Source organism: Rhinolophus sinicus, linkage group LG17 (genome assembly GCF_036562045.2).
Source record: "Rhinolophus sinicus isolate RSC01 linkage group LG17, ASM3656204v1, whole genome shotgun sequence".
NCBI classification, from domain to species: domain Eukaryota; kingdom Metazoa; phylum Chordata; class Mammalia; order Chiroptera; family Rhinolophidae; genus Rhinolophus; species Rhinolophus sinicus.
In genome coordinates this window covers 17,497,443-17,509,815 of record NC_133766.1, presented here as the reverse complement: position 1 = coordinate 17,509,815, position 12,373 = coordinate 17,497,443, and the positions used below count along the sequence as shown (strand labels likewise).

Below are 12,373 nucleotides of genomic sequence, written 5' to 3'. Positions count from 1 at the left end.
GCTGTATATATTTAATGTATACAACTTGATGAGTATGGAGGTAAGTATACACACATGAAAGCATTAAGGCTATTTTAAAGACCTAGTGCAAGCCTCGATTTTGCTGATGACAGAGGTCACCTAGATAGGTAACAGAACAAGCTAGAAATGGAACCTGACATGGAACCTACGTTGCCTGACACTTAGTTTAGCGATTTTTGTTCCATTTCACTAGTGATTTGCAAACAAAATAGAAAAATAAGTTAGAGCTCCATCAGAATACTTAAATCTTTAGGTGACTCAAAACCATTCCTGCTTAGTCTACTGGCCCCTCCTCTCAGCGTCCGGCCCCCACCAAAGCAGCACAGGTTGAAAACCACTCCATTATATAGTATGCTGTCTGTCCTAAGCTCCTGCTGCCTAGTAGGGTGTCACCTGGCTGCCTATGCTATAAACATTTTTAGAAAGTTGGGCATTAAGGCTGAAAGCCAGAATCCACTGCTCACTGGTTTCAGGCTATTGAACATTTTGTGCCCAACAGACTCCACGATATATGCAAATACCAGGTCTATTACTTGAGATAATCACAGCACAGATTTAAAGACACTGGTTCTATTACTTCAGGCTTAAATGCTAAAACAACACCACTGTTCATCTACCTGCAACAAGGAATCTGGGAAGCGTTTGCAGGGACATTCTACTTGTGGTAGAACCTTTGATGCCACAATAGTGTTTAAGGATGAGAAACATCTTTAAAGATGGACTCGGAGGACCCCAGGTGACCTCAGGCTGTTCCTGGGCAAAAGGTACCATTTTCCCTTTTAAAAGCAGGCAGATTCTGTGGGTCCCCAGAGGGAAAGCAGGGCTGCCTGTGAGGCCACTAGCCCCTTGGGCACAGTTCCCCAGGTATGTTAGTAGCAGATTACTATCTATTACAGTAACAGTCTGGAGATGTGAAATCACTTATCACGGTTAGTAAACCAGCTGGACTAACCTATCAGCACTCTCTTCACTGCCAAATCCAATACTTTCCAGGCTTTGCATTTTCTGACATTTCTGTGGTAACTGATAATGCTCTTCTTCCATGAAACTGCACTTAATGGTCCCTGCCCTCACTTCTCCATCTTCTTTCCTAAGAGTCTCTTCCTTTGTTCGGTCCTTAAATGTTGATGCTCTCCTTAGTCACTTTCTCTTCTCAGTCTGTATGCTCCTAACAGGCAATTTTACGCCCATGACTTTACATGCATTCCAGCTCATCTCCTCCTTCCCACATCAGACCTATTACCCAACTGCCCACAAGACAGCCACACGTTTCAAAAGGAAACCTTTATCTTCTTCCATCATTCCTCTATATTCTCTCAGGAAAGGATCAACCACTTGTGTACTTGGTCACCTAAGCTGGAAACCTGGATGTCATGTCTCCATCCTCTCACATTAAAAAAAAATAAAAAAAATCAAAAAAAAAAAAATCAAGCCTTGTAAATACAGTGGTACCTTGGTTTTCTAACAAAATCCATTCCGGAAGACCGTTCGAGTTCTGAAACGTTCGAAAACCAAGGCACGGTTTCCCCATAGAAAGTAAGGCAAAATGGATTAATCCGTTCCAGACCTTTCAAATCAACCCCTAAAGCTGCAAATTTAGCATGAATTTTACTATCTAATTATACGATAGATCCATAAAATTTATGGCATTCGTAAACCGAAATGTTCGTCAACAGAGACATTTGAAAACCACTATATTATCCCTAAGTATCTTTCTTATGTATCTGTTCTCATTCCTACTGCCATTATTATTAACTAGGCCCTTACCTTGAGTTATTGCAGAAACCTTGTAACTACTCCTTTCCTCTAATTTCACACCCTCCAAGCCGTGACTTTTCTGCTCCCACATAACAGCGATGTACAATCTTAACCACTTATCTTCCTTATCCATTAAAAATCCTAAAAAGCACCCCAGTGCCTACAGGGTAAGGTCCAAACTCCTTAACACTGTGTTCAAAGCCTTATCACCTGGCCTCTGCCTCCCTCTCCAGGCCCTAGCCTGAACATTATACTACAGTGACACACACTGTTCTCAGAAGACACCATGCTACTTCCTGCCTCTGCTTTCACACGTGCCGTTCTCTGCCTGCAAGCCCTACCCTTCCTTACCTGCCAGGAAAACTCCTATGCAAAGACATCTTCTCTCTGACTGCACCCTCGCCCCATCTTGGCTAGCTCTGACATACTCGTAAATCACTTTCTCTTATGCGCTACCTGTCTGTCTCGTGCAGGGCTCTTACTGCACATCCACTGCGTCGTGTTTGTTGACGAAATCTTTCTTTCTTATTAGACTACAGACACGAGGGAAGACCCTGTGTCTGTCATTTTTCTATTCCGAGGAGCCAATAAATGCTTGTGGAACTGACTGTGGGGTTCAGAAAGTACCAAATCTATAAAATACAATGTGGAGAAGAAAAGGGAATTAACATTCATTAACCACTTCTTAGGTGCCAGGCAATACGCATTATTTCATTTAAACTTCACAGTAACCCTAAGAGGTAGATATTTTTTCCATATCATAGAAAAATAATGTTAGTACTTTGTCTAAAATCACGGACTTGCTGAGTGGCAGAGGCAGAATTCGAACCTAGGACTCTCTTCTCTGTACTGTGTTTCCTACTAGGCAGAAACTTCCCCTTCTTTCCATTATATTCAGTGGATTCAACTCCATCAAACTCAAGTTACTATTTGGCATCTACTTAATTTCTTAGGGTGCAGTTTAGAGGGAATAGAAAATAATTTAATCAAACATCACACACAGATGTGTGTTTACTTCAAAGATAATCTTTACAATCTCCCTTAGTAACCAATCTCAGTGTCAAACAGCTACCTGTGTCAATTCAATTCAGCAAACATGTATTGAAAATCTTATGAGGAAAGCTGTATGTCAAGGAAAGTATTTATAGTTAAAATCTAATCTAACTCTTGTATCATCCTGCCAATTTGTCCTTAAAATCTAACTCTTGAATCATCCTGCCAATTTCTTCTAAAACACTTGATAAATGATGAGTATCGTATGAGAAGAGTGGGAACTAGATGACAGCTACAGGGAATCCCAGCATCTAACGGATAGGCAGGACAAAAATAACTCTCTAAGGAGTCAAGTTCAAAGACAGGGTGTTACAGATTGAATGCATGTGTCTTCTCCAAATTCATATGGTGAAGCTGTAACTTCCAATGTGTTGGTATTTGGAGGTGGCGCCTTTGGGAGGTGACTAGGTTTAGATGAGGTCATGAGGATGGACCCCCCCCACACCCATGATGGGATTAGTGTCCTTGTAAGAAGAGAGCGACCAGAGCTCTCTGTCTCTCTCTCAACATGTGAGGACACAGTGAGACAGCAGCAGTCTGCAAGCCAGCAAGAGAGCTCTCAGCAGGGACGGAATTGGCTAGCACCTTTATCCTGGATGTGCCAGCCTCCTAAACTAAGAGGAACAAATGTCTGCTGTTTAAGCCACCCAGTCTATGGCATTTTGTTAGAGGAGCCTGAGCTGACTAAGACACTGGAGAATGGCCAGACGGAGCAGAAAATCTGGGTGAGAGTGTGTCAGTCTGTCCTCTGACTGGGCAGTCAGGGGAGAAGGCTGAACACAGAGCCAGTGCTCCATCATGCCAACGGCAGCAGAGATCAGCAGGCCAAAGGTGGACAAGTGCACTGACAGGCAGCAACGGCATCACCTGGCAGGAACTGACTGACTGCCAATCAGATAACAAGCCCTGTTCTTTGTGTTTCAATTGGCCAGTGGTTCTCAACCCTGGTGGCATGACAGCATCAGCTGGGAGCTTTTAAAACAACTAATGCCTGGGCTTCAACTGCACAGATTCAGAGTTAATTGGTCTAAAGCTGGGCCTGGATACTGATGTATTTTTTAAAAAGCTCCTAAAATGATTCTAATGTGTAGCTAGGGTTGAGAACTGCAACTTCAATTAACTTGTGAAAAAAGAAAAAATGGAGTTTTGTCTGCATTTTGGAAGAGCAGATTTGACACGTTAATGGGAGTATGTAGCAGCTACAGACGTGCTAAGTGCTTTCATGAATCATCTTCCTAACAATGCTATGAGGTCGGTACTATATTAACGCTGTTACAAGACAGGCACAGAGGCAACAGGCTCAGAGAGGCCAATCTGTTGAAATCGTACAGTTTTAGTGTCAGAGATGGATAAAAACCCACTTCCACATTATAGAAACTCAATAAAACAAGTGCCACTTGCCATATAAGAAACAGGTGTATATTTCCGACTGAGTGACTCCACTTCCTCCAAGACATGATTATATACAGACATCATTCTTCTCTCGTATTCACTATCAGGATGGGCCGCTCCCGTGGATCCATATTCCTGGAAACTGAAGCCAAAATCAGTATCAATTAATGTCCACATGTGTCAGGCGCTTGAAGTCCACACATTCTCATTTAATCTTTAAAATAACAAAGTACGTACTGTTCATTTCACAGAGGAGGAAACAGGCTGGGAGAGGTTCAGTAGTATTACTTCAGTCACGTAACTAACTAGTAAGTGACAAGCTGGAATTCAAACCCAGACCTGACTTCAAATTGTACAAGTCTCAATCACTTTGGTTGCTAAGTAGTACAAAAGTGTTTATAAACTTGGTCCATGAAGTCATTCCCTAATATTTTAGGCAGTAGAAACAAAGGTTAAGTGCATAGGAATCTTAATAGACTGACTAAGAAGCCAGAATAGAAAAATGTAATGGATGAGCATCTCAAAATATTTTTTTTGATAATCCTAAGAAGTTGTTGTGAGGTAGACAGTAACATTCATGATTATAAACACCTCCCCACTCTACCCCACATTTACTGGTACTGATTCTGACCCTGTTAGCTGCTAGAGATACAAAGTTGAGTAAGACAGGTCTCTTCTCCCTCAAAACCATCCAGGCTATGAAAGAAACACACAGATTTTTGTAAAAACTACAGTGAGACACCAATGTCATGCCTCCCTCGAGGTTCTTTTTAGCAGTAGGTCCTTCTTTACTTGAAAGGCACAAAATATAGGCCATTAAGAAGTTTTAGAAAGAATCTATTCCTTGCAGTTGTACCTATTGCACACAAAACCCCAAACTCTCCTTCAAGGTATAAGGTTTCTTTTCCAATTTCTCATTGCTATGGAGGGCAAAGGCTAGGGGAATGGGTTTGGGGGATGATACGGGTTGCAGAAGAGTGAAGAAATGTGGTGGGAAGGGGAGAGGGTGAGAGCAGCATGTGCGAACTAGCTAGATAACTCCCTTCACCCTATCCCAGCTGACAAGGCGCCTATCTATCTCTCTGATGAAAAGTTAATCAAGAAAAACACTAATTTCTATCATGTCAAACAACAGTACAATGACATTTGTGTTCTAAGAGGTTAAATGAGTGTGGCATGATGGAAAATGGTGAGAGCCTAGAAATATCAATTAATTGGCAAAGACTGAAAAATATGGAGGTTTAAAAACATCTTCAAATTTAAAAGGGAGGAGCTTGTTAACAAAACAGTAACATAAAAAAAAAACACATTGCAAGTCAAACACTACAAACCAAGGGGAAATAAACACAGATGAGAGAGGATAAATGGATAAATGGAAAAATAAGTAAAAATTAGTACGTCGTGAAAATACTAAAATAGATCAGAGAAGTGGGAAAAAAAACATAGCCAAGTAGCCTAGTCTGAGAACAGCCTAAGAAGGCAAGGTTCTTGGTATTACCCTGAAAAGAAATGATGAGTCAATGTTTTAGGGTAGAGATATTTAAAATGCACTGTTGATTACATTCTCTTTGAAGAAGCTAGTCTTGGAATCACAGGCCTTAGTAGATTAAAAATTATAGACAGTCAAAAACGCATATTACAAAACAAAATACTATAATGTAAAAAAAGATGGATCATTCTTTTGTAAAAATATTTTGAATAATTAATCAGTTAATGGGGAAGGGGAGAAGAATTTAATAAAGCAAAAACAGGAAACCTTTTTGTTTGGGGAACCAAAGAATAAAAATTTCAAGTTCAAGCTTAATTATAGTAACTCAATTTTTCATACCCAAGTTTAGTTGTAATATACCAGAAAATGTTCAAATTCAAAGAATTTCTTCTCTGTTATTCCAGGTCAATGTTGGGAAAACAAGAGGCAAGAGGTAAGCAAGCAATGAAGTCAAAAAAATCCAGGTTGTGTCACTAGCAATGAGGCCTTACTTAGTCAGATGAGGGAGAAGCTTTCTCTCTGTCTCCTCCTCTGTAACACCTCTTCCAAAACAGTTGTGATGATTAGGTAAGATAACATATGTGAAAGTGTTCTTTAAGGCAAACTATTATTAGAAATACCTTGCGGATTCTGGATCCAAAATCAGAGCTTCTATTGCATGAGATATCAGCAAACAGCTCTGCTGCTGTCTGGATTAATGTTAAGGTTATACATGAAAATAGACAAATGCACTACAGACTTTGTATCACCTGAATATTAAATAAGTCAAGGTGGGAATCATATTTTCAGTGAAGGTAACCATACGTTATTGACTCAAATAGTGTGGGGCTCTATTTTTTCCTTTTAAGGGCTTTATGTTGTCTGAAATAGTGATTTTCAAATTTGTCCCAGCAGCGGTACTTCAGAGGCCCTGATGTGGGAAGGGGCGACCAAGCAACGGGCTCTGTGATTCAATCACAGAAACTGGTTTTAATCTTAGACACAGGCGCTTCACTGGTAAAAGCTAAGAACAACAACAGTCTGCAGAGTGGATCCTAGGCTGGGGCTCAAGGGGTCTGTTAACCTGTTTGAAACTGGATGCAGATTTGGAGGGGTATGTACACAACACCTTTTTTAAGAGGGAGGGTCCATAGCATTCCTCAGGTTTTCAGTCAGCACACCAAAATGCCAAGAACTACGGATTTACAGGTCCCACAAAGTGAAAACAATTACTGTCTTCCTTCCTTTCAGGCTAATAAGAAAATATGGAGAACTTAGGAAAATATGAAGAGGGCTGAGGGAACAAGTGATGACCAAAACTACTGAACAAATCACTAATAAAGGTGATGGGAACTACCGTAGGTTGTCAGCCACGAAGAAAGGTGAGGCAAGACAGAAAACGGTTCTCTGGTGGGAAAAAGTTTTGTGTTGTCTGTTGTAGCTCAAGTGTGCACGAAGTATGCAACACTGGTGGGATTTAGGTTTAGGGTGTTCTTCCTAGAGGTGGATAAAGACCACCATGAGTCACCATTTTTTAAAAAAAGCCTGGTTGAAGTTAAAAAGTAAAATTATACTCCTCATGTAAATTTCAAAGGAGAAATTATTAATTGTACATCTATAGGCTTATCTGATATATTTTTTTTAGTTAAGCATATCTGAAGTATTTACATTTAAAATAATACTTTGAAAGAGCAAGAAATATTATCTGATATGTATTTTGTTAGTTAAGCATATCTGAAGTATTTACGTTTAAAAGAATACTTTGAAAGAGCAAGAAATATCAGGGCAAGTTTAGGATACAGTTCTACATTCCTCAAAGTTGCCGAATCAGCGTCAAAAGATGCTTGATAAAGATCCCCATAGCGGGAAGCAAGGCTTCGGAATTCTTCCATGGACTGTTTCATCTGTAAAGAAGGAAAAATATTAATTACAATAAACAAACATGCTATCATTATTGCATGTAAATCAAATAATTTTTAAAAAGCCAAAAAATACTTCACCTCTTTTTCATTCCATTAATTTTTATAAACCTTGTTAAATAAAATTAACAGAAGGCAACTAAAACTACAAGTGTGCAAAGATTATGGTAACTTATATATGTACAGAAACAAAAAATGTTGTATTTTTTAGCTTCAAGTTCCACTAAAATAATTACTATAGTTATAAACATCCCAAAGTTTCTTTAAAATGTCCTTGGCTCTTTATACAGAGGGGTGCCAAAAAAAATGTATATACGTTTTAAGAAAAAAAACTGTATTAATTGTAATACTCAATATATACGGATAACAAAAGAATACAAGTCACGTTTGAATTCTGCAAGTACAAGAAGTGCTCAACGTGGTTGCCATCAGCGTCCAGGCACTTCTTCTTTTTTAATTTTATTGGGGAATATTGGGGAACAGTGTATTTCTCCAGGGCCCATCAGCTCCAAGTCATTGTCCTTTAATCTAGATGTGGAGAGCTCAGCTCAGTTCCAAGTCCAGTCACCGTTTTCAATCTTTAGTTGCAGGGGGTGCAGCCCACCATCCCATGTGGGAATTGAACTGGCAACCTTGTTAAGAGCTCACAATCTAACCAACTGAGCCATCCAGCCGCCCCACAGACAATTCTGATCATAGCAAACTACTGCTTGAGCATAGATAACATCTCTTAAAATGTGTATATATTTTTTCAGCATCCTGGTATAAATATGTAGCAGCTTGTGAGACAGCTTCAATCACTTTGTCATTCCAATAAGACATCAGCCAGTCTATTTTTAGCAAGACAGATCAGTTAATAAGCATTTGATATTTAATGTCTGAGTCAAACCACTGATTTTTAAATTTCAGAACTATTCATCTCATAACTAACCTCAAAAACCTTTAGGTGTACATAAAAACTGCATTGAAAATAAAGTGAGAACATGCCTGATTGGAGATGCGACCACACCTCTGAAGGTCATTCCCTAAGGTCATGGCAATTGTTGTGGCGATTGCAGGTGGGGGGCTTGTCTTTAGACTATTACAGGTACAGATAAGCTGAGAGAAGGCTTGTAGAAGATCAATCCTGAGTTTTACAAATTCACACTGAAAACTCAGAGGATTCAGTGGTGTACTGGCAGCCTGGGGAAAAAAAAAGATAATATTTAAGACAAACAGAGGTGAGATGGTGCAGTACCCGAATAAACTTTAAAGGCAATAGCAATGTGCTATTTCCTAAACTGTGTGCTCGGTGTACTTGGATATTTGTTGTATTTTTAAATATACCCTACGTAACATATATATGTAGATATTATACCTATTCAGTATTTAATAAAAACAAAAATAAAAAATAAATGAAAAATGACCATTGTAGGCAGATTCACAACCCCTGGTATCCACGTTTTGTGTAATACCCTCCCTAAGTGTGGGCAGAACCTGTAACTTGCTTGTAACTAATGGAATATGGCAACGGTGATAGATTTTGAGGATGTAATTTAGGTTCCCAATGAAGTGACTTCATAGTAATCCAAAGGGAGATTATTCTGGGTGGATTTCTCCTAGTGAGCCCATTCGAAGAGGGTCTTGAAGGTGAGACAGTCTCCTGCTGGCCTTGAAGCTTCTACAAGTTCTATAGCTGTAAGGAAATGAATTCTACCAACAACCACATGAGTTTAGAAGAGGACCGTGGGCCTCCTTGAGTCTCACAAGACTGGTCCTGGCTGACACTTTGATTGTAGCCTTGTGACAACATGAGCAGAGGACCCAGCTAAGCCCCATGCCTGAACTTCTGATTCATGGACACTAAATTTGTGGCAATTTGTTACAAAGCACAGGAAACGAATACAAACACTTTTTATAATTTTTTTTCCTAAGAAGCAAGATGACTATCATTCGTCACTGTGCTGGGAAATTAGACACCCAACGTTGCTACATGGTCCCCATAAGCACAGCATTTTGAACTCCTGTTTAGTTTGGTTGAAGCAGGTAAAAAGCATCATCCTCATAGCTGTACAATCTCAGGGTAGAGCACTTGTGTGTCAGGGACTAAAAAGGCAGTTTCATGCTCATATCCTCTCAGTTAAAAAGACAGAAAGCTATCATCAAATTTGGCAAGTGCCAAATGAACAGATTAAAACTAAAATCTTAAAAAAAACCCACCCTGACAGTACAATCAGAAATGCTGGAAGTTCCAAATGACCATAAGGAACATGCTGCCTTCCTCCCTAGTGTATTCTGAAATGGATAATCATTTCCTAATTTTTTTTATCCACAAGCACTGTCTGGCACGTAGCAAGTGCTTACATTACAGTCTGTTAAATAAAAGAACTCCATTTCAAAAGACGGTTTGAGGCCCAATCACCTGCCTTAGGTCACAATGTGTCAAATCAGAGTGGAGACTAAGAGGAGGGCCTCTGTCAGAATTCAGTCCTTAATTACTGCCAAGCCTCATTAAATACACATACCACACAAATCATTAGAAGACCATTAAGTATTCAACAGGGTTTTTCATAACATTAATTCTGTCTGCCTCACAGATAGAGCCTGTTTGTTTCAGTTTTTAGCATGTACTATACTGAACGATGAACAATTTTCTGCTCTACATAAACTAGAAAATGAAATAATTCTACTGATCAGAACCAATAACTATAACTTGATTTTAGGAGTCATTTACTAGCCTGATATAAGCAACAACAATCTTTCCCTAGAACAATGAAGAGGAAAGAATCGTAGTAGTCAAAGCTACCCTTTAAAATGGAGAGGAGCCATTCCTATATCCATTTTAAAACAGCAATCAATCCTAGCCAAAAAAAATCATAATTTGAAAGATATGTACTCACCATAGTCTGAATATTCTGTCTCTTTTGTGACATCTGTTTATTCTTTGTTCTACTCTGAAACATTTCTTTTGGGATGGCCCACCATTAAAAATATTTTAGATTATGTAATAAATGTATATAAACAGGTACCAAAAGTTTTATGGTACCATCTAAATATGTACAATTTTAAAAGTTGTGTGACAATAAAAATGCTTACTATTGATTATATAAACTCTACTCTTAAGGGGAAAAAATCCTTGCATTCATATCAAAAATGCTCATTTTAGGGAATAAGTTTTTACTTAGGAATACAACTGATTTTAAGGAAACACACTTTCTTGGCAAGTTTAGTTGGCTGTTAATTTGGAATAGGAGGCTATCACGGAGGGTAACAACTAGGACACTAGCATCCCTGATAATTTCTTCTTTATCCACAAAGCAAGAAACTCTAGTTTCTTAGTGAGTAGCTACCAGGTATGAGACGGGTGAGGGATTTATGTTTGATGGTGTAGTGACTCAGGCTGGGATCTTACTAAAAGGATTCAGGAAAGGGAGGTTCCTATCTCCGTTTATCCTTTCTGCACGGATTCAACAATCCTCTCCTATGTGGTTCCTGGTACTCGACAAAAACAAAATGATAAACTTTCGTCAATCTATGAATGTTAAAAAAGTGGGGGAGGGGTTAGGGATGTCCTATTTACGACTTTAATATTGCCAAATATATACGAGTAGATTTTTCAAGCTAGTTAAAATAGGCTAATACAAAGAGAAGGGAGACCATTCTCACACAAGTCATCATCACCAAAGGAGAATTAAGAGGACTTACTGTTAAGGATGCAATTCCTTTGTGGTAGAATTTTAAACACTCAGCAATGCAAGAAAGTGCTGAACTATAATTCTCCTCTTGCAACTCGGTGAGACACTGTTCTGCATGTGAGAACTCCTTCAAACTATTCAGCCAGAAGTAGAAATGTTCTGACGCAACCTGAGTCAGCAAACTCTGATAAAGCTCTCTGGCCATGTCATGATTACCCTAAAAAAAAAAGGATGGCACACGATGAGGTTCTTACACTTGAATTAGTTGACGTAGCAGCTGGAAAACAAACCCAAATCTTGGATAAGCTTTAACCATCATTCCTCATATTATGTAATTCTTTGAGATTCAGTCTAAGTATTTCCTCAGAAAAAATAGGCTGAGTTGCTTTTATATAACCTAATGCGTGCAGTTCTTTACTAAAACAGTTCCAAAGAGGAAAGGAATGGAATTAATTATAAACCTGAGTCTAGAATTTTAGTTCAAAATACAGCAAGTATAAATACTTATTGTCATTGTGTATGAGCTGTTTAGTGGAGTGGGGGGTATGCGAGGACGTTCCATTAAGCGACTATTAGCAGGAGTGCTATGCCTGCTTCTGGAAATAACTGGGGGGGGGAGAGGAGTTGTTGGGGGGACTGCGAATGCCATTTAACACCTGGGGACAGGGATGCTCAATGTCTTGCAGTATTTGGATGCTTGGGACAGCTGGGTATAATAAAGAATTGTCCTGTCAACAGTGGTCTTCCTCCCATTTGAGAAACAGTTAAAAGAGAACATATACTTTAATCACCCAGAATGATGGTTTTCCAGTTTTGCTCCCTGAAGGATTTCTATACTATATAAGCTCTGTATTTCCTCTCAAACAAAATTAATGAAAATTGTTAGGCTGTCCATATGGCTGAGAAGGGAACAGAATACTAAACTTTCCCGTTTCCACATAAGAATGATAAGGTTAGAGAGAGAAAAGGAATAAAGATGGTGTATTGATGAAGGCAGACAGAAACGATGGGTGGGAGGCGGCTATGGTTATGAGTACAGGGCAAAATGGAAGTGGTGCTAACAACCTATATAGCCAGGAAGAGCTCAG

At 39.2% G+C, this 12,373-nt stretch overlaps 1 protein-coding gene across 1 annotated transcript in view; it reads right to left on the bottom strand.

Moving 5' to 3' along the window:
* Window positions 1–12,373, bottom strand: part of INTS7 (integrator complex subunit 7) — a 59,333-nt gene that overhangs the window by 8,387 nt on the left and 38,573 nt on the right. Inside the window, exons 13-17 of the mRNA XM_019738098.2 lie at window positions 11,296–11,502; window positions 8,599–8,793; window positions 7,493–7,596; window positions 6,334–6,402; window positions 4,234–4,366 (exon numbers count right to left, since the gene is read on the bottom strand). Coding sequence (XP_019593657.1) covers window positions 4,234–4,366; window positions 6,334–6,402; window positions 7,493–7,596; window positions 8,599–8,793; window positions 11,296–11,502 — 708 coding nt within the window. The remainder of the gene's footprint in view (window positions 1–4,233; window positions 4,367–6,333; window positions 6,403–7,492; window positions 7,597–8,598; window positions 8,794–11,295; window positions 11,503–12,373) is intronic.